This window comes from Salvia hispanica, chromosome 3 (genome assembly GCF_029641045.1).
Source record: "Salvia hispanica isolate PSC_SH4W2 chromosome 3, Shi_PSC_v1, whole genome shotgun sequence".
Taxonomy (NCBI): Eukaryota; Viridiplantae; Streptophyta; class Magnoliopsida; order Lamiales; family Lamiaceae; genus Salvia; species Salvia hispanica.
In genome coordinates this window covers 53286943-53312785 of record NC_142694.1, presented here as the reverse complement: position 1 = coordinate 53312785, position 25843 = coordinate 53286943, and the positions used below count along the sequence as shown (strand labels likewise).

The 25843-nt window shown below is 37.5% G+C and overlaps 3 protein-coding genes and 1 pseudogene across 4 annotated transcripts; 2 read left to right on the top strand and 2 right to left on the bottom strand.

Moving 5' to 3' along the window:
* The first annotated feature begins 114 nt into the window (after nucleotides 1-114).
* On the top strand, nucleotides 115-1975 carry LOC125215950 (premnaspirodiene oxygenase-like). The gene is made up of 2 exons (XM_048117538.2): nucleotides 115-1049; nucleotides 1127-1975. Exons 1-2 carry the CDS (start codon nucleotides 168-170, stop codon nucleotides 1748-1750), a joined length of 1506 nt encoding a protein of 501 aa, XP_047973495.2. The 5' UTR covers nucleotides 115-167; the 3' UTR covers nucleotides 1751-1975.
* Nucleotides 1976-4773: 2798 nt separating this feature from the next.
* LOC125216242 (ubiquitin carboxyl-terminal hydrolase 10-like) lies at nucleotides 4774-13787 on the top strand (annotated as a pseudogene). Its single transcript, XR_016136726.1, has 13 exons — nucleotides 4774-4934; nucleotides 5445-5693; nucleotides 6015-6158; nucleotides 6500-6559; nucleotides 6649-6744; nucleotides 6961-7335; nucleotides 7420-7560; nucleotides 8203-8373; nucleotides 9168-9425; nucleotides 9525-9673; nucleotides 11401-11783; nucleotides 11869-12138; nucleotides 12373-13787. The product of XR_016136726.1 is annotated as a ubiquitin carboxyl-terminal hydrolase 10-like (transcript).
* Nucleotides 13788-14273: 486 nt separating this feature from the next.
* Nucleotides 14274-17275, bottom strand: LOC125214005 (glucan endo-1,3-beta-glucosidase 11-like). Its single transcript, XM_048114839.2, has 3 exons — nucleotides 17141-17275; nucleotides 15950-17061; nucleotides 14274-14804 (listed from the first exon to the last, which is right to left on the bottom strand). The coding sequence occupies exons 1-3, from the start codon at nucleotides 17196-17198 to the stop codon at nucleotides 14730-14732; spliced, it is 1245 nt and encodes a 414-aa protein (XP_047970796.1). The 5' UTR covers nucleotides 17199-17275; the 3' UTR covers nucleotides 14274-14729.
* A 5722-nt stretch (nucleotides 17276-22997) lies between these two features.
* Nucleotides 22998-23895, bottom strand: LOC125214006 (uncharacterized). The gene is made up of 2 exons (XM_089068381.1): nucleotides 23613-23895; nucleotides 22998-23249 (listed from the first exon to the last, which is right to left on the bottom strand). The coding sequence occupies exons 1-2, from the start codon at nucleotides 23730-23732 to the stop codon at nucleotides 23166-23168; spliced, it is 204 nt and encodes a 67-aa protein (XP_088924507.1). The 5' UTR covers nucleotides 23733-23895; the 3' UTR covers nucleotides 22998-23165.
* Between the last annotated feature and the right edge of the window lie 1948 nt (nucleotides 23896-25843).

The window sequence follows — 25843 nt, the reverse complement described above, 5'->3', positions numbered from 1 at the left end:
TGGAAAACTATCAGTAGCAGCTAAGACAAGTAATTACATAGTAATTAAATTTAGAAAGTAGGGTGGCGCACAAAAGAAAATTTGGAACCATTTATAGCTGTAGGATGTTGGCATAAGTAACCAAAAACCTTTCCTTGTTTAATACACAATCTGTTTTCCACCCTGATATGGAGTCCGATCTTCTTCCATGGACTTTGGCTGTGATTTTTCCTCTTTTAATAATCTTATTGATTAAGAAATGGAAGAACAAATCCAGTGCTAATTTTCCTCCAGGGCCTAAAAAACTCCCAATAATCGGACATTTGCACCTTATTTCCAATCCCCCTTTCCGTAGCTTCCGTGATCTAGCTCAGCAGTACGGCCCGATAATGCATCTGAAGCTTGGCCAAGTCGACACCATCGTCGTCTCCTCGCCTGAAATCGCAAAAGAAATGCTCAAAGACAAGGATCCTGTTTACGCAGACAGGCCGGAGAGCGTAGCCCTGAATATATTTTGGTACAACTACGTGGACATCACATTTAGCCCCTACGGTCACTACTGGAGAGAGATGCGCAAAATATGCATCCTCGAACTCCTCAGCGCCAAAAACGTGCGTTCCTTCGGATTCATCAGGAGGGACGAGGTATGTCGACTTGTGGAGTCGCTCCGCCTCTCTGGTGAAGAGCCGGTGAATCTAACAGACATGGTGTTCGTGGCGCTGAGCTCCATCATCTGCAGAGCTGCGTTTGGGAAGGTGTTGAGGGATAAAGAAGCATTGATGAGGCTAGTTAGCATTGCTCTGGAGATGGGGACGGGTTTTCTGCTTGCGGATATCTTCCCGTCTTCTGTGATAGCTAATGCTGTGAGTTGGAGCACGAAGAAGAGGTTGATGGTGATGCGGCGTAAGATGGATGTCATTTTCGATGAAATCATCCACGAGCATGAGGCCAACGGGGGAGGTAATGGAGAGTTTGGTAATGAAGATCTGGTTGATGTCCTGCTGAGGGTGAAAGAAAGCGGAGACATGGATTTTCCCTTCGGCTACGACAACATCAAAGCTGTTATACTTGTAATGTTTACACGCTTTTACTCTCTCTCCCTCTTCGTCGATATCTTTCTTCTAATATGGTTTGGTCACTAATACAGGATATGTTTACTGGTGGAACTGAAACATCGTCGTCATCTCTAGATTGGGTCATGACAGAGCTAATGAGGAATCCGCAAGCCATGGACAAGGTGCAAGACGAAATACGAAAAGTGATGAGAGGAAGAAGCCACACAAGCATCGAGGAAGAAGATATTCAAAAAATGAAGTACCTAAAACTAGTGATCATGGAAAGTCACAGGCTGCATCCTCAGGGTTCAATCATCCCTAGATTGTCGAGGGAATCCTGCCAAATCAACGGGTACACTATCCCTGCCAAAGTGAAGGTACTGGTGAACGCGTGGGCTATCCAAAGGGATCCTAAGTATTGGACTGATCCAGAAAGCTTCAAGCCCGAAAGGTTTCTGAATCAGCCCACCCTGGACTTTGTCGGTAACGATAATCGCTACATGCCCTTTGGGAGCGGGAAAAGAGTGTGCCCTGGAATAGCGTTTGGTTCAGCAAGTGTGGCTCTCCCCTTAGCTCAACTACTTCACGACTTCAACTGGAAACTCCCTCGTGGTGTCGATGCCCAAGCTTTAAACATGACCGAACACTTCGGCATTACAACTTGCAGGAAAGATAAACTTTGTGTTATTGCTACTCCTTATCAACCGCTGCCGTGACTACGAATGCATATACAGTTTGGAAGAAACTATTCGGGTTTTATTGAATAAATAAAGGATTTTGAAAGTTTGCAAAGGAACTGGATGGAGGTTGCTGAAGCTACCCCTGTCTCACCGATCGTGACTGCTCGACCTTTTCAGTTTTACTATCAGCAAGAGTGTGCCTGTGTGTATTCATATATGTACAATGCAATATTAATAGTGAAACCAAATAATTTATCTTTAGGCAATAATTTTGGATGTTACTAAACGTCCACAAAAAAATATAAAAATATGTCATTTTAACATATTAACATTAACTAATGATATTATGATATTATAATTATAATATTAATAACTCAATTTATTTTCATTTGATTAGTCAAAAGACTCAAAATTAAGATCAAGTCAATCCAATATTGTATTCGTAAATTCCCTGAGCATTGAATCGGAGGATAATGAAGATCGGAGAGTAAAAGATTCAAAGGATGGTGGGAGTAAGAGTTTTGAATTCTATCAAGGAAAGCGGAAAGCAAGAAAACGTAGACGACTTGCTTTACAGGGAAGACGTATTGTGAAGAGCTGGCTCTGTTAGTGATGACTGATGACGAAAGTGAATCAATTTGTTATTCTAGTGAAGATAGTATTTCCAGTGAAGAAGAAATAGGGTGGTGGGACATCTGGAGTTGGCGGTGAGGTATCAGCTAGTTCAGATGAGGCCCGGTAAGACTTCAGCATAATTGACACTCTTCCTTATGGTTGTGCTTACTGAGCTGCTCTACACGGCTTAGGCTACTGCAAATTTACCTATCATCAAGTGCAACTATCACGTCAAAGAAAATAAGAAATCGTTGGTGATGCTTTTTGTGCCGTATGTTGCAGTAACTCAGTGATTCAGAAACAAGGAGACTTGTCTGATTGTGTAAGGTGTAACAATATCGTACATATTTGATTATAAAGTTTAGGTTTAACTCCTAGGATAGGCTGTAATTAGATTCTTGTATGTAGAATATCTTGTTCTGCTTAAGTTCAAAGTGTTTAACTTTTAACTTTATGCAATATAAATTTGATATACGGGTCTTCTGAATTGTTGATTTCTTTAGTGAATTATGATCCATGTCACCATGAACCTAATATTAGATTTGTATAAATGGAACACTACACTTGGTTTACTATGGTAAGCATGTCTTGGTCTGGGCACCTTTATCAACATTCAGTTTAATTTATTTATTATTGAGTTTATCAAACAATCGATTTCTCTAGCGTAGCACACGCACACTATTTAATTAAAATATTAGAGATACGAAAGAGAGGCACATCTTTTTCGCTCAATTTACTTCGTATATTTGCTTAGAAATTTATTAGTACTCCAGTAATTACTACAGTATTAGTATAGTAGTTGTCCTTTGTGTCAAAATCGGCAAAGTACAGGCGTGTTTGATAAGTTAATAATATCAAGATAGAGAATTATATGGATATTTCTAATTATTTGATATCAATATATCATAGTTAAGCTTAACTTAAAGCCCAATATAAGACAAGGGCCCTCTCTAATCTTACTAAAATTATAACTTTAACCATGTTTATGTAACCCACCAATTTGTCAAGTTAAGCCATATTATTTAATATACTATACAAATTTAGATAATTTCTGTTCTATCAAACAACAATGAAAAAAAATCAAATCATTGCATATCTTGACATGAAGCCCGTATCTCTTATCTTATTTTACATATGTTCTCATATCCCATCTTTTTTTATTAAACGAGTCCTAAATTTTTGTTTTTCAACCTATCCTAAGGGGCATGTTCACCCAATAAGGTTTGGCCAATTCTTGGTCCATTTATGAGAAACCTAGGTGTTCACCTTCTACTTTTTAATTTTTGAAGTCTAAGCTAAAAATGGTCGGCCTGCACTCTTCATGCGAATTGGACAAAAATTCAAATCTTGGAAGTATAAAAGTTGCTGAGATTTATTTTTGCATTGTCCACTAAGAATTGGTGTTGATTTTCCTCATTTGCCCTTGTTTTCCACCCTCATCATCTTCTCACTTACATAGAATTGGTGTTAATTTTGTCATTCAACTTTTTTGATATGGTCAAAGTTAGAAATTAGGACTACTATTTAGCTCATATTTATGTTCAAAACATGTTAATTGAATAAAGTGGCCAAGAATTATACATTTCTTGAAAGAATTCAATTCTCAGAGTTTTTAGGGTGACCACACAGGGTGAACACGCCCTAATAGTTAATACTATGTACGCACGATTTCAGATTATAATGAGGGAATAATCGACTATAATTTCCTCATAAAATAAAGTACATAGTGAAAAACATAACGTGATCATCTAACCTTTTTCATTGTCCTATAGATAGATTCCAAACACCATTTTTTATTCGAAATGATCCTACTCACGCAATCAATATATTCTTTTTTTCAATACTCTATTTTGTTAGAAATATAAAACAAAATAATATTCTCCACCGGAATAAGTGTTAGTGATGTCACATTAATTGTAATATTTAGGTCGGACTATATTTATAGTGAATACTTAAATCTTAAACGGATACGTAATTTAGGTAGGATTAAACCAAATTAATCTAATTTAGATTTTAGAGTGGTGACAAACAAATTAAAGAACGAATTAGAATTTGTATGAGAAGTTGGTGGGTTGAACCGTACAAAAGAGACCCAACTGCAATAAACGGAAAATGGTTGAAAACTGGTTGGATGCCTCTTCCCCACTCTCTTAAATTCTTTCTCTAGATTTTCTCCTACGATTTCTTCTTTCCATCAAATTCAATGTATAAACCTCTAGGGTTGGCTTCCCCATTTCTTTTTCTACACTCGCCCAAGAATATATAACTATTTCTCGTTTCGTTGTTTAATCCATCACATTGACTGATCTGCGGTGACTTCAATGCTCTTAGATTCATTCTCTTTTTTTTTTAAATTTCAAGGTTTATGTTTCTGTGTGGATGTAGTTGTTGAATCTATCTACTTCTTCTCCTTTACTCTCCAGAGTTCAATTGCACGACGCTTCATGATGATTCCGGATTCTTGCGTTCATGATTCGCCGATGGAGAATGGATCAATGGAAATGCCATGCACGCCGGAGGAAGAGAGGAGGATCATTGAGGAATGGACCGACAAAGCTGAGGCTAATTTGCGAGAGGGAAATTCGTATTACGTCGTATCCAGCAGGTGATTGGTTGTTCAGATCGCTTCTGCTCGTTTGATTGAGTAATAATCTGATCTAGAATGATTAATATTCCTTTGTTTAGGTGAAGGATAATCGATCACTTTAACCTTCTGTAGTTAGGTGGACTTTTTGTATTCCAATAATATAGTTCCGCTGATATGCTTTAGCTTTGAAGCCATGTAACCATGATTTTACTAATCATTCGTCTCGGCTAATTGAATTCCAACATCTGTACATTTCTTTATGTCTTGTGCGAAAGTCATTGTCTGGCATTTTGTGGACATCAAAAACATAGTACTATTTCACTTTCTTATACTGTTAGGCAGTGACTTTATCGAACCGTTTATGGAATATAGATAGAAATGGGACTTTGACATCTGATTTTCCATAAAAAAGCATATAGCTCTGGTTTTCAGACATAAACTATAGCATAACTTGTCAACTCTCCAGTAGAAGAGCCCTTTTTGTTTTAAGTAGTGTTGCAAGGTTCGTACAATTACTTTCTTGAGCAGGTGGTTTCTGGCATGGCAAAGGTACATCGGGAAAATAGAGGATGATTATCCATTTGATAGCAGTTCTGTTGGGCCATCATCTGTGGCATCATCAAGTACAAAACATAGGCCCGGACCAATTGATAACACCGATCTTGTTATAAATGAAGTAAAAGATTAAGATGAAGACCTGCAACTTCATAGAACTCTGCAAGAAGGGCGTGATTATGAATTAGTTCTGGAAGAAGTTTGGGAGAGGCTTCTGAAATGGTACTTCTACTTACTGCCCTCTTTCTTGAGATACCATATTTCGTCTGAACCAATAATAACACTGAGAATAACTTTAAATGGTTGAAGCAATTTCCTTTAATGTCTAGCATATTTATTTTTTTTCCTCGACTCTGAGGAAAAAGAATTCAAACAAGCATTTGGCAGGCAACTGTGTGCTGTTCAGCTAGAATTTATAAATATGTTCCTCATGATGATGCTTTGAACGGAAACTCTCTTCCTCAATTTCCATCACTGGGTTGCCTAGAACTTCTTACCTTCTACAATTTTTTTTTGCTGAAGCTCTAATGTTTCCCTCCCCAGGTATAAAGGAGGGCCAGTATTGAAGCGAAAGATGATCTCTATTGGGGACAACATAAGCAATTCAGTGTAGAGGTCTTCCCTGTACACCTCAGGTTAATCGACTCTAGAGACCAGAGTGAGGCAGTTATACGGTTAAGTAAAAAGGTATATATTATTTTGTATTCATGCAGATACTTTAATTGTATTGTAGTCTCTGAAGTCATAGTACTTTCTTTTGACACCATTACATCTAACCGCTGAGATATCCTCAGCATAAGAATATCGCAGTCCTTCAAAACCTTGTCTACTTTGTGTTCAATAATTTAATTTAAAATTATGTTGCAATTGTCATTTAGTCAAAACTAGGTGGTTCTTGATCTTGGATACCATGCGTAATATAGATACACCCATATAGGAATCTTTTAGTATTGAATTTGAAGCTGATATCTTGAAGGTTCTATTATATTAGGGATATTCTGATTCTTACTAGTTGATTCTATATTCAGGCTTCTCTACGTAGCTTTTATGAAAAAGTCTGTCAACTCAAAGGTTTGGATCCAGAAAAGGTTAGTTTATACTATTATCAAGTGTTTCATTATGTGTGGATATATGGTTGGTGATATCATGATTTGTTCTCTTTTTAAAATTTATACAGATTTGCATCTGGGACTACTTCAACAAGAAGAAGGGAACTATATTAGTTTCTTGTAGCCAAACTCTGGAGGAATCTAATGTAATGATGGATCAAGAAGTAAGCTCATGATGCTTTTATATATTTGGAGATCTGGTTATTAATTCTGCTCCTTGGGGTGAAAATTTGAATTATCGAGTGCTGATAACTACTAAGCATTGCCATTGCTGCTTGACTAGATTCCTCTGTAGCAATTACTATTCTCTTATGCCTATTGCATTGATAACATGATTGTGAGGTTTCTAGTTTCTGAAGGCCCTCTATCTCTTCCTACAGATTCTTCTCAAGGTACCAGTTGATGGTTTTACCAGGGACTCAACTGGGAAAAGCTTAGCAATGGTTCCAGTAGAATCTACAGGATCAACTTCTTCCATTGCTGGTGGGCCATCTATGTCTAATGGGCATTCAACTAGTTATAACTCCTACACACATGAGCAAACTACTTCAACATATGGGGATATGGAGGATGGACATGATGGTTTAAAGCCTGAAGCTGGAGGAGATAGAGGTCTAGCAGGATTGCAAAATTTGGGCAACACTTGCTTTATGAATAGTGCGCTTCAGTGTTTGGTTCATACACCATATCTTGTCGATTACTTCTTTCAAGATTACAGCAGTGAGATCAACAAACAAAATCCTTTGGGAATGCGTGTAATTGTTCTGTTCCTTTCATCTGAGTAAGATTTCTATACTTTATTTTGTTCAGCAAGTGTTCTGACAATTTTAATCGTTCAGGGAGAGCTCGCACTTGCATTTGGTGAATTGTTGAGGAAACTCTGGTCTTCTGGTCGAACTCCAGTTGCACCTCGTGTATTTAAGGGGAAACTTGGCCGTTTTGCTCCCCAGTTCAGTGGTTATAATCAGCATGATTCACAGGTCAGTTTTCATCTAAATTTGATATTAAGATTATGGCACCCGCAGTTGTGTATTGTTTTGTCTCTTTTTTTTTAATAGTTAAATATCATAAGACATATTTGTACAAAATTATGTTGTGTTAGTTTGTCAGGAACATTCATCAATCTGTTATCTAATACTCCCTCTGTCCCCACAAATAGTATTGTACAGTTACTATATGTGATAGCACTTTCTATTTTAGAACATGGCGTCACACTCTACTTTATATTTCAACATTTTAAACACCTCTTATTACCCAAAAATAACACCTTTTCTGCTTAGTGACACCCTTAGTAATACCCTTTATCCACTCAAGCCATACGACATCTACAAACCCCTTAAAACCCGTGCAAGTAAAATGTGCTATACTCGGGGAGATGGAGGGAGTACTAGAATCTGATAGTATTAAGGTAAGAACAGTCCCTTAAAGTATGTGAAGACATTATTAACATTCTTTTATGTCTTAAAAACTACTCATATTACTTGTAGAGTATGTTCCCTTTTCATGTGATGTCTGGTTTTATCAATGATTTTTGGCACGGAATAGTAACCATGTGGATATAATCAATCTCCATTCTCTGTTGACATCAGTCTAGAAAGATGATATGAAATGGTTTTCCTTAGGAGCTCCTTGCTTTTTTGCTGGATGGGCTGCATGAAGACCTAAATCGTGTTAAGCAGAAACCTTATATTGAGGCTAAGGATTGTGATGGTCAGCCAGATGAGGAAGTTGCTGATGAGTTTTAGAAATATCACAAGGCCCGGAATGATTCAGTAATTGTAGATATTTGCCAGGTAAATAATTTGGTCTTCATCTATTTTACTCAATATGAGTTTGACACATCCAGAGATTTTGCTCTTCATTCGCTGGATGAGTTTTGAGCTATGAGAGCTGAATTTACCATATACTGTAACATTTTTTATGACTTAGAACCTCACTGAATAGGTATGGAATATAGTCATGTTCTGAGAACAATTACCTGAAAATGCACCAGGGGCGGAGCCACGAATTCATACCGGGGGGAATAGCACAAACTACACAATGCCATTTTTCAGTTGTGTTATCTTGTATGTGGAGGGAGGGTGTTCAAAAAGTTTGTCATGAAATATTCATTTACTGTCATTGCTAGATCAGTGTTGCTGGTATTGAATGGTGGTATTGTAAGGAAACTCAAAGAGGAAAACCATAGAAAGGATATAGAAAATAATAGTGTAGTATCAAAGTTAAGCTCAGATTCATGCGAAGTTCCATGAAGGATGATTTATATGAACTTTGGTTTATGTTTTCAGTATGTTACTATCATTGATAAGACTAAGTGAAATACTTTGAAATTCTAAGTGAACTACAATATTTTCTTGTTCATTGAAGCCATATTTTAATAATTTGCTCTTTTACTAGTCACTACCACCATATCACCAAAGCATCATTTGTTATCAATATGTAAATATCCAGAAATATTTTAATTATCGAATGCATTTCAAGTATTGATATTCGATAGATGTTTAAAGTTGTGTATCCTACTTTCTGGAATTCATTTCTTTTACATATTTTCTTCTGTATAACTTTCCAAATGATTTATATTTGATAGGGACAATACAAATCAATGCTGGTTTGCCCAGTTTGTGACAAGATATCTATAACATTTGATCCTTTCATGTACCTATCATTGCCTCTTCCTTCAATAGATACTCGATCTATGACCGTAACGGTGATATATGGTGATGGTAGTAGCCTTCCTATGCCATTCACTGTTAATGTTCTGAAGGAAGGAAACTGCAAAGATCCTATCCAGGCGTTAGGTGTTGCATGCGGCTTACATAGTGATGAATACTTGCTCCTTGCCGAGGTAGATAATATATGCAGTTCTCGTCTCTCATGTTAGGGCTTTTGCATAGTCGTGTCAAACCAGCTTATTTGAAGGCAGAATTTGACTTTTGTCCTGTAGGTCTATGAAAATCGGATATATCGATACTTGGAAAGTCCATCAGAACCATTGGCTGGAACTAAAGATGATGAGCACATAGTTGCCTACAGACTTCCAAAGAGGGATGCTGATTTGACAAGATTAGAGATACATCACCGATACCAGGACAAGTGAGTTCCTTTAATGCTGGCATCTCACAGGCTTGTGTGGTGAAATTTATGAGGAACTGTCTCTTTTACTCTGTGCTACACTAACACTCAGTGCTATACTAGTGCAGACTAGTCTTACAATAAGTATATAAAACCATTCATCTTAAATTCAATTTACTTGCTTTTTTTTGATAAACTAGTTATTAAAGTGGTTTAGTAATTATACTTGTTTGTAGGGGTGAGCATTCGGGTTTCGGTTCGGTTTTTTGCCCAAACCGAACCGAATCTGAAAAACCGAATTTAGGCTAAAATCAAAACCGAACCGAAACCGAAATCCGAAAAACCGAAAACCGAACTTTAAAAACCGAACTAAACCGAAAAACCGAAATTTTATACGATTTAAAAAAGCCTAAAACTTTAAAACCGAAAAATAACACAAAAAATCATAAACATCCATCAACCAACAAAAATAAATATTTAGGCAGAAACATAAAATAAAGAGTTTCATGATATCTAATCAATATACAACAAATTATAACAAATTAACAATGTAGTCCATTCCCAAGTCTTCAATCCTCTCTGTTCCACGGATGAGCTTTGGCCATAGTTTTTATCATAAGCTTTGAATCAACTTTGTAAAATCTGTAATACAAAATAATCCCATTAAGTTATTAACAATGAAGGAGAGAATATATAAATGTATAAGAAATGGTACTGAACAGTCGAAAATTAGAGAAAAAAAAAGTTTGAATCTTGGACAGCAGATCTGGATGATTAGGGGCATCCAATTTTTAAATATCACAACACTTAATTTAAGCATATGAATTCAGCTTCAATACTTGCAATAATCATCTTTAAATATCAAAGTTTACAGATCCAAATACTTATCCTCTGAATAACACATTAATGCCTAAACACAAAAACTTAGGTATTTTAATTTTGACCACTAATTTGAGAGCTATGAAGAAAATAGACAAGTCTGAGTTTTTACCTTCTTCTGAAGACGGCGTGAATGGCTGGAGCACGGCGGAAGGCGGTGTAGATGGCTGGAGCACGGCTGCACTGCTGGAGGGCGGAGACGGCGTGGATGGCTTGAGGCGATGGGCTAGAACAGAGATAGGAGACAAGTTGGAGGCTTAGAGTTAGTGAAATTTAGCCTTTAGGGTTACAGATTTAGAGTGGAAAACGGAATTGAGAACGGAGGCAGAGAGATTGACAAAGGAGGCGGAGACGTTGTGAAAGGGGGCGGAGAGGCAGAATTCTATTAGGGTTAGAGTTATATATAAATAATATTGAAATATATTTATATTAAATATAATTCGGTTTTTCGGTTTTTTGGGTTTTTTTTCGTCCGAACCGAACCGAACCGAATCGAAAAATCGAAATTTTTGCAATTTTAAAACCGAACCGAACCGAAAAACCGAAAAAAGCGAACCGAATTTCAAAATTTCGGTTTGGTTCGGTTCGGATATTCGGTTTTCGATTTTTTTGCTCACCCCTACTTGTTTGGGGTGAAGAGAGCCACGTGGAAACACTATGATGGTGGTTATAGCTTTAAATTCAGTCGTAATATAGAAAGTAATAGAATAACTGCAATGTCATTGTGAAAAGCATTCTATCCTTTCCATTAAAAACCCTATTCAGTCAAACATTTTCCTTTGGTGATTACATCTGGTTGCTACTTGATACATTTGATTCGTTGGTTTCACCTTCAATTATCTCTTAATGGATATTTTCTTCTGTGACAGTAAGCTGTTCTTGACGCCGTTAGTGACAGACTTGGAAGATCCACAATCCGGAGCTGATATTTATCTTGCAGTTGAAAGAATGCTTTCTCCTTTGAGAAGAAAAGAATTTCATACTTCAACAAGTATGGACTATAGCAGAGAGAATGGCTCCTTCTCCGGTAACACATGCACCGACCAATTAGGACCAGAAATTCAATCAACATGGGAGGTAGAGGGAGAGGGAATGCCCAGTAAGGACTTCACATTTCAGCTTTGCATCACTGAAGATAATTGTTACACAAATCTCAAATTTTCGCGAACAAAAGCAAGCAAGAGGCTGTCTCTCTATTTTCTTGCTTAGATGCATTTCTGAAAGAGGAACCTCTAGGTCCTGATGATATGTGGTATGTAATTAATGTGAAGTCACTGTATTTTTTATTGTATTTTTGGGCCTGTTGGCTTTTCTTACCTACTTAAACTTGGATGTAGGTATTGCCCTCAATGTGCAAGGAACATAGACAAGCTAGCAAAAAATTAGATTTGTGGAGGTTGCCGGATATACTTGTCATTCACTTGAAACGGTTCTCGTACAGTAAATGGCTGAAAAACAAACTTGACACGACTGTTGATTTTTCCATCCACAATCTTGATTTAAGCAAATATGTGAAGAGTAACGATGGGAGACATATCTATAAACTATATGCTATTAGCAACCACTATGGTGGCCTTGGTGGTGGACATTATTCTGCTTACTGCAAGGTTACTACTTAATCTGGATTCAATATGCTCAACTAATGTACATGATTGTAATCATCATTCGTCAGTCTAGTTTTAGTACTATAACATATGTTCTTCCATTGAAATCCAAGAATTGGAACTGTTCTGTTTGTCTGGGTTTTCGCTTTATCTTTAACATTGCAATGATTGCATTTGCTTCACATTATGAACCTCTTACTTCGTTACTAAACTCAGATTTAATATACCTTGTTGCAGTTAATTGATGGGGAAAACAAGTGGTATCATTTTGATGATTCTCATGTGTCACCAGTAAGTGAGTCTGAGATCAAGACATCTGCAGCTTACTTATTGTTCTATGAACGAGTTAAACATAATTCCAACGGAACGTCTGATGAGCCATCAGAGCATCTTGCTCCTTCTTGATGTGTGGCTGATGCTCTTTTGCTCTAGAAGGATATCATGCTACCTGTTTGATAAAGCAAACCCACGCTGGAGTTGACAGTGGGCACAGGTATTTTTAGTCGTGCTAACGGCAAATGTGTGTGAAAATAGAACAGCTGTGCAATCCACATAACATGTTATGCTGAAAAGCACAAGAGATGGGGACCGTGAAACAAGAAAGGCATATGATACTATTATTTGCAAGGGATTCAAATTTTGTAGGCAAGATGTGGATGAGGCAAGGTAGTTGATCTAATCTGTAGTCATTCCTTGGATGCATTGGGGTTGCAGTGATGATTTAGTACTTACTTTAGTTTTACCAAATTAATTGTGATTAAGTTCTGGCTTGCTTTTTGGTGTGCTAGAAAAGATGTGCTCCATGACTTTCTATTCTTTTGAAAAAAACGCCTATCAAATCTGAGAAAGTCAGAAAATTGTTAAATTTACTAGATACTCCTACTACTCTCTTTCATGAAAAGTTACTAGTTGTGTTTGTGCTGTGCACATGGAACTCTCAGTAGTATATCGACTGAAAAACTGTTCATGCATTGTGATTCTGAACCAGCTGCAGTTTTCTAGTTACTATTTAATTAAAACAAAAAGTTGAGAATGCAACTTTAATGTATCCAGCTTTAGAGCATCACCCAGGGGGAGGAGCGGGCCAGTCATGCCGGGATGGGATGGCAAAGGGTCAGCGAGCCCCAGGCGAGTTGTTTCTCGGCCACGCGCCAAATTTCAGCCATTTTTTTTTTCAAAAATCAAAATATTCAATTTTTTTTTATGGTACCATTTTAAAATGGTAATATTACCTTTTTCACATTTTTTTTCATTTATTTCCTTATCCCCCCTCCTATAACTACCATACTAGTACTACACCTCAAAATCATAATATTTCATATTCTTCAATTTTCTTCTTATTTTCCTCCCAATTACTCTATTCAGTATTTTCAATTTGTGTTTTTTTTTTTCAAATTCTGCTTCGGCAAATACTAGTAATAATCAATATTCATACAAGGTTGTATTGAATCAAAAAAGGGTACTTGCCACAGTCCCCTAATGTATTGTTTGATCCAATATTGACGGACGAGCTCCAACTTCCATAGGGCTTTGGGGTTTGAGCTCCGATGGTGGTCCTTGCCTTTAAGAAAACGGGCATGGCCTCATTTCTCGTACTTGCTTAGTGTGCCCCGCGTCTTAAATTTTAAACTTCATACCATTTCACTTTTTATAAAGAATTGGTTGCCGATTAATGTACATATATTCTTATCCAATGTACAATTCTACTTTTCAATATTTTGCATGATACAAATCTTATTTGCTTTCAATATTCAGTTAAATGAATCCTCCCCTCATTCAGAAAGATGATTCAGCATAAAATAAATGCAAAGGGAACTGTTTTCTCTCTTTCCATGAATAATTTGATTCGAGGTTGTTCTACAGTCCAAACTACCGACTCCCCACATATTTTTTCTTTTGCACCGCTTTTTCATCTATTATGGTTTTTCGATCTATTTGCAACCCACAAAATTAAATCAAGGGCAAAACAATCTCACATTTTGCAATATCTTTATAATAAATAATAAAATTGAAATGCAGAAAGTCACTAACCGAATTTTCAGACAACATCATGAGATGATTAGAAAGCGGAGTATAAATTTCAGGATGAACGAATAATATTTAACATAGGATCCCAATTTATTAAAAACGAATCATAATAATAATAATTAAAGAGGTGAAATAAATAATAGTGGGGGTCCATGATCCACAACATAAAACTAAATCTAGGGTAATAACAAGAAGAAGATGATTGAACATGTGCTTTAGACTTTAGTGCTTTTAGAGCTCATACCCTAGACAAAAAAAATACAGAGGAAAAAGCAGATTCAATGCTATCCTAAAGTAACAAAGGATCAATGCATCTTTCTCATTCCCATCACTCAAATAAATTTAGACGACCTTCCTAAATTCTTCATATCACTAATGAGGATGTCGCCTCAACCCCCCTTATGGGCTTACTCCACACTGCAACAGGAAGCTTTACACGTAAGCTTTTTTGTGTTCGAGTGAAGGAGAAGAAGAATATGACAATGGAATCTGCCTTTTCCTAATCCGAAGCTCCCTGTTCTTCCGTTTCAAGTTGTCTCTGTAGATTGATTCCCTTGGAATTATGATCAGAGATGAAATGATACTAAGGCTGAAACCATCAGGCACAAAATTGATAATGCCCCTTGGAAAGGAAGTCTCTCCTGCAGATTAAGCAGAGTACATCATCAGCAATCAACAGCAACTCTAATCCTCAGATTTTCTATCATAAATGATTATTAATAGCCATGGCATTGTAAAAGCAATATGTTGGATATCCCTTCATCTAGATGCTACTTTCCTATTTCGATGAACCAAGCTGCAATTCGCTATAACTTTAACTTTCAACCACATATATATACCAATTGGGTAAAAAGTAAACCATGTGGAGACTTTGCAAATAAGAGTATATCCATATGACCATATAATATAATGCTGAAACATTATCTGTTAGCCTAAACATTAACCATAAAGTGAGTATTTTTTGGTATCTACCTTTATGTCTCCATACAAATTTACCTACGTTAATTTTAAAGCATTTTGGTAAAGGGAACAAAACTACCCTCTCACATACTATGCGCGAGAAGATTCATATTCTCAATAAGAAAGATTCAGCTTCAAAAGCAATACAACATGGTGGGAGGGATTTAGTGTGAGGAAAAATCATAAGGCTGTGACATCCAAGAAGAATAAGGCATGAAATAGTCTGATTTCGAATAAGCAGTCAAATATATATAGATGCATTTCTTGGTGATCTGTTCTATACCCTTCTAGTCATCTCCTAACTCAAATGAAATTACATCATTTCAGTAGATTTTACTCGTAAATCCAGTAGCACTAGAACGACAACCGGCTAATAGTTTTCTTCATTGCCACACTAGCCAAAAAAACCGAACACAGATTTCTAATATCCCGGACTTGATAGCTGGAATATAGACTATGCATAGCATTCTAAATTCTTTCTTCGGATCCTAAACAAGCTTCAACTGTCAAATGAGATCCTTCTTCCCTTCTTTTTCCTTAATAAAGAAACTCCTAGCAATACAACTCGGTTTCGATGATATAATCATATACTGTGCTTGGTTCAATTCAACTCACTCCAATCACAACTGAGTTCAACGTTGTATTCGGTTTCTCATATCAAGAATTACAAAACCTCCCTCCACCATTTAATTCCTACTTCAATAAGCTAGAGATTTAATCTACAATCACCACAAATAATCAAAATGTTCCTATCCTTAGCAGTTAATGCAACAGCTGTAGCAATCTAAATCGCAGTAAAAGTGGAGAGAGAAAGAGAGAGACTGACCGCGTCGTCGGCAGTAATTGCCAAGTAGCCGTTGGAAGAGTTGTCGGCGCCCACCGGCGAGAACCCTGACAGCGCCGGGACGCCATCAGACACCGAAGAGTTGGTACTCACCAATCCCGTCGTATTGAACCCCAAATTATAAACCGGCGTGCCATCGGGCTTAAACAGCCCGAAATTCCTCTCGGAGGCCGGGCCGGGCTTCTGATTCTCATTAAACAAGGCGAAAACGTGCACATTCAAGTCCGCATTCGGCCTCATCGGCGTCCCCTTCTTCGCAGCCACCAGCTTCAGCAAATTCCCGTTGTACTTGCGCGCATTATCCGGCGTGGCCCCGGCCTCGTCGGCGTCCCCCTTCGACGGCCACCCCGTCTCCGAGATCTGGAGGCACACCTTCTTATACCCTAGCTTCTCGATGGCCGCGTAGGCCGCGTCGACCTGCGCGTGGAACATGTTGTCGTAGCGGAGGCCCGATCCCTGGTCCACCATCCCCGAGCCCGGCCCGAACAGCACGAAGTCGAGCGGCACCTGCTTCGGGTTCGATTTGTAGGCGAAGAAGGGGTAGGCGTTGACGAGGAAGGGAGATCCGACCTTGCTGTGGAAATCGAGGATGCAGGAGAGCTTCGGCGCCAGATCGCGGCGGAAGGCGCCGGCGGAGGGCGGGTAGGAGACGTCTAAGACGGCGAGGTTGTGCGCGGTGGAGACGGAGACCTGCTTGTCGAGGTTTAGCGAGACGAGGGCGGTGTGGATGGACTCCATGGCGGGGAGGAGGTTGGAGGAGAGGGCGGAGTCGTTGAGGGTGAGGACTTCGTTGCCGATGGCAATGCAGGTGATTTTGGTGGCGGGGAGGTAGCACTGGACGTTGGATTTGACCCAGGCGAGGGCCTGCTTGGGGTCGCGCATGCGGGCGAGGTACTCGTTGCCGAGGCCGACGATGAATTCGACGCCGGTGTTGGCGAAGGCTTTTAGGACGCGGGGATCGGCGTCGTAGAGCTTGACGCTGCGGGCGCCGATGGATTTGACGAGTGGGACCACGGATTCGGGGTGGGGGAGGTTGTTTGCGATCTGGCCGTAGTTGATTCCCAGCGGAGATGCCGCATTCAACAGCAATGCCGCTTCATAAATAAGTATGTGCAGTGTTAATTATACTACTTAATAATGTGAGCTTCAGAGAAATGAAGAAGCTAATTTTACCTGAGAAGAGGAAAATCGGGAGCGAGAAGGAGCGGCGGAGGGGATTTAGTAGCTCCATTGTTAGTGGTGGTGGCAATGGCGGTGGAGAGAGTGACGTTATTTTGACTGTTGAACCTTGTCTCTTTGAGTGAGTGTCTCTTAATAAAACCTCTTTTTTTTAATTTCAAATAAAAGATAAAAGATTCTCTATTTTCTTACTTTTTCGAGTCAGGCTGCAATTTTTACTTTACTTTTATTGCATCATTTCTTTTGGGTTACCAATGTGTATGATTGACATCAATCAATCACAAATTAACCTCTTTTAATTTTTATGCCTAATTATTTCAACCACACGACAATGTAATAACTATCGCAGTTCAAATTACCCCATCCTAAAAATATTATTAACCCAGCATAAATTTTAAAATATTTCTCCCGTAGAAAAATAGGGTGAAAAAGTTAATAGTACGTGAATTTTATTTTTATATATTATAACTATAATAATATAAAAAATAAATTAGTAAAATACAGGATTTATTATCAAAAGTAATAAAAATAAAATGAGACAATTAATAAAGGACGGAACAAAAATGAAAATTGAGACACGTAATGGAGAACGAAGAGAGTATAATTGTAATTTAGAAAAAAAAAATCTAATGAATATTGTCAAGTGGTATGAAATCGATCTTGTCCATAATTAAATGATTAGGGTTTGATCTTTGATTTTGAATATGGAGTAATCTTAATTCCTTGTCTCATCTGATCAATTTTAAATGTTTAGACCAATTATCTCATTATCTGAGGTCTCTACAAATTAATACAAGAATAGTTACCGAATCTATTAGTACATACCCTTGACGAAAAAAAATATAATAAAAAAGGGTTAATAGCCGGACTTTAACATCAACTTTGAATGTTGTGAATGAAAAAAATACATGAATTTAGTGTTTTGTACTTTTTGTGTTGTACTTTTTGTGTACAAGTATTATGAAAAATGAAAAATCCAATCATATATGACATGTCCAGTGATAATTTTAAATGACGTGGATATGACATGAAAAAAATTATTATTCCATTAGAATAACAAGTTAACACATTAAACATGTCGTTTTGAAGATTAACTAGATGGAATTATTTGTATATAATGTGATTTCTAATTTTTATGTATTTTTTGATAAAATAATAAGTATTGTTTTACAGTCATTTTGACCACCTTATATTAACACGATATCATTTTGGTTATTTTTTCACGCTACTTTGGATTAATTTGAGTGAAATATAATATTATAATAGATCGCCTACCTATGTAAAGACTTGAATTATTCTATGATTAAAGTATTTTTCGGAATTAACCCATTTTAAAATACGCTTGCAGTAGCTAGGAAGAAATTAAGGAAAACGAAAGTTTGGCAGAGACCGCAGTTAATAGACGCTAGAAATATCGATACGTAAGTTTTAAATTGGTCGGGCTTATTGATATGTGTTATAGCATGTGCTCTTGTTATAGAAGTCCATTATCTAACTCTTTCTTAATTCTATATATGATTATCATTCTTTATTGTCACAGAAGAATTTTATTCGATCTGCTAGCTAAGTAGTAAGCTAGATTACAATTGGAGGATGTAATAAAAAATACGTATATAGTGGTAGTATTTCTTAACTCTCATTTTTAACATTTTATTCTTTACACTTTACCTTATTTTGTCACATATATTTATAACAAAGTTAAACATATATAGTTCACCAATATTTACGTACACTACTACGATTCTATTTTCACTCACAAAACATGGTACTAGACTTTTTAAAAAATTTATGTAGTACTACCAACTACCAAGATATGCACTATTTTTGTGTGATGGATGGAAGAAGTATAACATTATTTCGAGCTTTATTTGTTACCTATTTAAGATGACTATATCCAAATATGTAAATTCAATTAATTCTATTTGTAAATTATACCAATTCAGGCTCATAAATTTTCAACATGAACTCATTTAGTAGGAGTACATTATTCAGTTTACAAATGGAGTAGCAAATAGTATGAATTGTACTAGTATTTCATACTATCAAGTATCAAGACTTGCCTAAGCCGTATTTAGTAAAAGTAAAGTTTGTACACCTCAACTTGACTCGTATAATAGAAATTAAAAAATTATGAGGGTATTTAATTGGTGGGTTTTATGTTGTATTATCAGATGATTTTGTTTTGTGACGACGAAACGGATCCACTTTCACATGGTTGCCAAATATTTGAGCTTGTTTAGATTCTTTGCCTGCTTCACTATTATTTACCTCATTTGTTGTTCATCATACACTCCATATTTTATTTTCGCCATAAAATTTAACAACCATCAAAATTACAATCATTCCACCGTTTGGTCACAGAATAAGTTTGTTTTTCTTCAACAAGAAATTTTGGCAAATATTGATGAGTAGGATATTATGTACTGCATGTAGTAGTGTCATCCTAATACTCCAAAGAATCTGTTTTCCATTGTTTTTTGGTTTCTTTTTATAAAGGAGTAGTAAATTTTGGGATGTCATGATATTTGATGATAAAATAATAGGAAAAGAGGTGTCATTCCTTGACATTTTGGTGATACTTTCCTTGAATTTTGGTTGCTTGGCCTACAAATATCCTCTTTGCTGCATTCTTTTCCTCTCATACGCTCCAAAAATCCTCATGTCATCTTTACTGGATAATCATCAATTGGAGGGAACATATTACATATACAAGCCATAATTGAAATTAAATTGATTCTTGAGAAATAGAATCACTATGGTTGGTGATTACTGCGACTGTAGAAAGAGTGGATCCCAAATTTTTCCAGAAATGAGCCAAAGATTAATTACAAAAATTAAATAAAAATAAACGACAAAAGTTTTGTTGCACTCTTCCCACCCGCCTTCTCCCACTGTCACCATGCACCGCAGCCTCCTTCCTATCCCTCCCAAGGTTGATCTATATTTGACTCAAAGTTGATTATTGGAATATACTACCTATTAGTTTTATGATAGTTCGAGAATTTAATTATACTATTAATTGTGATTGAATTCAACTTCATTTTTATTGCATAGTTTATGTAGGATTACTTCATTTCAAAATTGACCTGACATTTCACCACTAATATGAAATTATGTAAAATCAAATAGATGCACAGAATCAAGAGTCTGAAACTGATTTTGATTCCAACTCCAGTTGTTCCCACTTCCAGACGGTACTAATCGAAACCGTATATAAACAAATCTGTCAGCACCTCCAATTTACATATGACACTATTAAAATTTAAATTTTTCTAGGACATACCCCACACACTAGAATCTAACGGTCACGGTTTTCAAGAATTGGGTTCATGCTCTTTTGCCAATTCGCAACTTGTCACTAAGAGCACTCCCAATGGAGTTCCCTTATTTCTCCCTTATTTCTCCCTAACTCCTGCCACATCAGCGCCACATCAGCATCACATTTTATCCCCAGTTTTTAGCCAACCCCTACAATGGTTTCTCCCTTATTTCTCCCTTATTTCTCCCTAACTCAACATTTCATTTTTACATCATCACTAATTTAATTGTTTTATTTTTATATATAATAAAGCTAGCTTATTTAATTTATAAAGATAAATCAAATAAATAGTAATAAAGTTCGTTGTATTAAACACGGGTACACATTACAACGAAGAAAATTAAAAAAAAAAAAAGTACACGAATGGAAATAAAAAATCAAAAAAAAAATTCAAAGAAAAAAAAATTCAAGGGCGGTGGGCGCGGTTTCTATTTGCCCACAATTCTTCGATGATATCGTGTTGTAGTGCTTGATGGGCCTCCTTCTGGTGTATGTCCATGAACGCCTGGAACCGTTCATGTTCGTTGTGCGGTACACCCTGGCGGGCGGACTCGGTTGAGACACCGTGACTCGATGATGCAACACTTGGGTCGTTGGTGACGTCGAGGACGCCTTCGTGTTCATCTTCGATGATCATGTTATGCATGATGATGCACGCATACATGATATCGGCAATATCCCCCTGGTAGAAAAAGCGCGTCGGACCCTTTACCAGTGCAAATCGCGATTGGAGCACCCCAAATGCCCTCTCCACATCCTTGCGCGCAGACTCTTGCGCTCGGGCAAAATACCTTCTTCTATCTCCGAGTGGGCATCTGATCGTCTTCAGAAACACGGGCCATTGCGGATAGATGCCGTCAGCCAGGTAGTACCCCATGTTATGCACATTGCCATTGGCCGTGAATTCGATGGAGGGGCCTAATCCGTTGATCCGCTCGTTGAAAAGGGGCGAGGAATTGAGAACATTTAGGTCGTTGTTCGACCCGGCTATACCAAAATAAGCATGCCAAATCCAAAGCCGTTGGTCGGCAACGGCTTCAAGAATGATGGTGGGATGCGTACCTTTGTAGCCGGTAGTAAACTGGCCTCGCCACGCGGTTGGGCAGTTCTTCCACTGCCAGTGCATACAGTCGATGCTGCCGAGCATCCCCGGAAAGCCGTGGGTCCTCCAGTGCCAATCCAGTAGGAACTGGCAGTCAGCTGCGTCCGGCGAGCGAAGGTAGTGCTCCCCAAATATCTCTCGCACGCCCTGACAGAAATTCTTCAGGCACTCGTTGCCAGTCGTCTCGCCGCATTGCAGATACTCATCGAACATGTCGGCGGACCCTCCATATGCCAACTGCCGGATGGCAACAGTGCATTTCTGTAGGGGCGATAGTCCGGGCTTCCCTGCTGCGTCTCGCTGGAGCCGGAACTCGGGGTAACGCGCGGACAACGCATTAACAATGCGCAGGAAGAGGGAGCGGCGCATTCTGAACCGGCGACGAAATACATCTGCCGGATAACGTGGTTCCTCCGCGAAATAATCGGCGAACAGCCGATCGTGCGCACCAGTGTGGTTGCGAGGGATGTATCGGCGCCGCCGGCGGATTGGCCGTTGGGGGGGTGGCTGCTGCATTCGAGCGATCTCGCTTTGTATGCAGCGGGAGATATAGTTGTTGATTGGGTTGTTGGCGAAACCCGCTACATCCCATCCGGTGGGAGCGGGAGGTACCTCTTCTTCGGAAGAAGAATGTGATATTTCCTCGTCGGACTGAGCACGAGACGATGAATCAGAACTCATTTAATAAAGATGGAGAGAAAAAAGATTGAAAATTTGTGTGAATGAAGTTTGTGGGTGATGAATGGAGGAAGAGGATGAAATATTTATAGGGGTGGGATAAAATAGCCGTTCGGCCAAAAAAAAAAAAAAAAATTTTAAAAATCGCCGATTATCGCCGAGCGTCGCCCACAGTGGCCGGCGATCGCTCGGCGATAATCCGGCGATAAATCGCCACTCGGCGAAGCAACGGTAACATTATCGCCGAATTATCGCCGACTTCGCCACAATGGCCGGCGATAATTCGGCGATAATCGGCGATTTATCGCCGAGAATTCGCCACCTCCATTGGGAGTGCTCTAAAAGCCTATGCCGCGTGTAATCATCGACATGTGCTTTCAATAAAGAATATATATGCGACAGCTATTACAACTCACTAAAAAACATGGCCCATTTCCAAACTAGTTTGGTTGTGCTTATGCATCAAGGTCGGTGCTACCTCCAATTATAATTCTAGCAATGTTGGTGCTCTACGTTTTCAAACCATTCCTATTATTCACCTTCACTTGAGCACCAAAAGAAACGACACACAATCCTACGTTTCATTCAGATGCACAATACATTCCTCTCAATTACTACTAGTTTTGATGGATTGCAACAAAAAAAAATATATACAAATGTGAGTAATGACACCCAAGGTACATCAATTTCTAATCAGATCTGGTGACAGCCTATCCACCAAATTGTGAACAATCAAGTGAATGAAAAAGCAATAGGCATCAAATGGAAAGTATGATTAAAATGAAACAGTAAAGTTATAGTAGCAAAAACTCAAAGGGATACATTGGAAAACTATCATCCATGAGTAAATCAATCAAATTGGAAGAACCTACAATCCGTATAGAATGACATACTCAAACAACACAATTTCAACAACAGATTCATCTGTGGGCCGTCACCAAGGTCTCTATGAACCTCAATCCGTCGAATTTTGGAGCATAGCTTGCCTTCTCCATGGATTTTACCTTCATAAGCCAAACACAAATATAAATAACTAAATAAATTAGATTCATCGCCATCTCATCATGTTAGTCTATGAAGATTTTGGGGATTAAATTACCAATGCTATTGTCGTGCATACCAATTAAGCAACAAAATAATCAATAAAACAAACACAAAGTAATTCTGCGTAACAATTAAGCCACAATTTCATCTGCTATCCACATTCTCCAAAAATCACAATTTGTCAAGACACAAAGGGGGAACAAAAAAAAAAAAAGATCTGCAGCCTAATATACGAAAAACATGGCGATTTTCTTTGTAAGCGAAAAAAAAAAAGGTTCAATCAACCAAAATAAAAGGTTTATTGTGAGATGAAGAATAAATACCCGGTCGGCGGTGGTAATGGCAGGGGCAGGGGCAGGGGAGGCGGCGGAAACGGAGGAGGAGAGAGCGAGGGACGAAGCTGCGATGAGCGACGCGGCGAGAGTAGAAGAGGCCTTCATCATCTCTTCGTCGCCGTAGATCTGCTGAGCAATGGTGGAAATCCGACGAACAGGCGCTCGCCGGATCTCGTGTTAAATATTGGGCCTTCCTCTCCGACTCCGAGTTTCGCACCTTTCCTTGATTAATAAATCTAGGTTTTGCTATTTTCAATTAAATATTTGGACCCCGGATCTATTTTCCAAATTTGTTTCCCACCTTTCAAATTTTCCATTTTACATATATGTTTTTAAAAACAGAGATTATTTTCACGTTTATAGTTATAAAAAAATACTACTACTACTGTACAAGATTATATGGAAAAACTTTTTTGGTGCTTAATTATTTTTCGAAGGAATCATTTTTGGCAGATTTGTCAAAAACGTCGGCGTTCACATACAAAAAGGGGAAGTCAAATGTAAAATAAAGATTTGTCTAAATTGTCGGCAATTGATTAAATTTTGAAGTTTCAGTGGTTATATATTGTTTCTTAAATTTAAGTTCTATAAAGTACCGTATTAAATTAAAGATAATTTTTAAAATTTTTAATATAATTTGAATGGAGCGTGATTAAATGAAAACTCTAAATATTGTACAAACTCAAAACTATGATTTGGACTATTGAAAAATATCACCAGATCAAAAAATAATATCAACAGGAAAATGTCAACAGAATTTCAACGGTAGTCGATGATTGATGCTGTGTTGATATTGTGTTGATACTGTGTTGACATTAAAATCTTGAAATTTTACGCTTACATTAAAATTTTGAAATTTTACTCTGTGTTGATATTGTATTGAAACTTGTTAAAGCTATATTGAGAAGTTTTGAGTTTGTACAATATATAAGTTTGCATTTTATCACTGCTATAATCTGAATTGTATATGTAACATCTATTAATATACAAGAAGTTGTGCAATGTGGTCCAAATATGTGTCACCTTATTAACCCCAAATGCAACCCAAGATCAAGCCCAATCCCAATCCCAGGCCATTTGAATTTTATTCTTTCATCAATATGTGTCACCTTATTAACCATCCTACTGCAAGTTGTCAAAATTTAACGCAATACGAGTCGATGCATTCTTATAGGAGAATTTAAACTTGATTGATTGACATTTGAACTTCGAATTAGATGCATTGAAGGATGCTCTCTTTTTGTTTTTATTTGGTTTATGGTCTAATTTTTCTTTTAATAGAACGTGTTCCGGACTGTGCCGAATAGAACTGTCAATAAAAGTGAAGTCAGTAACTTTGTATATGAGTTTAAAATGAAACTCTTCTAGTAATAATAGTACTCTCTCCGTCCGTGATTAAGATTTCCGGTCACTTTTGCGCACCTATTTTATAAAAATGATAAAAAATAGTTAAAGTGGAGATATGGTAAAGTAAGAGAGAGAATAATGTTGAGAAGATTCTTCTCTTGCTTTACCATTTCTCCACTTTAACTATTTTTTATCATTTTTATAAAACGGATGTGCAAAATTGATCGGGACTCCTAATCGCGGACGGAGGGAGTATTACTATATTATAGTATATACACTTCATGTAATTCTACTAGATCTCCTCTTTGATTTTTTGTTGAACAACGACTTATTTATAATAATAAATACTCCTACCTATTTATTTATTGGTGGACGATGATGGGTACACATCGCTTACATAGTTACATGTGACTACATGATTTTGTGTGCAAAACTTAGTAAAATCATTTTTTCCTACCTAAAGAAAAGGTAATACATCATGCACGTTGTGTTTGTTGCACAAAATCTCGTATAAATAAATCATTTCCACTGATACTGGCCAAAGCCAGTTACATAAATTTTATCATAGTGAGATAAGTGCACTATGTTACTAACAGCTTCAAATTCCAAAGCAAATAAATGTTTCCTTGTAGTAGTATTTTATAGTAGTAGTAATAATAAGTAGTATATTTAAATTTATATTCGTCGTGGCACCACCTTTAGCGTACATTCCATGTGCTATTGCTGACTTGCTGTTTATATAGGAGTCTTTCGTTGAGGGATTTTATATTTTTCCAAAGTTATCTGCAAAAAATGGGGCCTTGCAGTTGAACTTATCCTTTTATTTTTCACAATCTTTTCTTTCCTTATATATTTGAAAGTTCCAAGTTCTG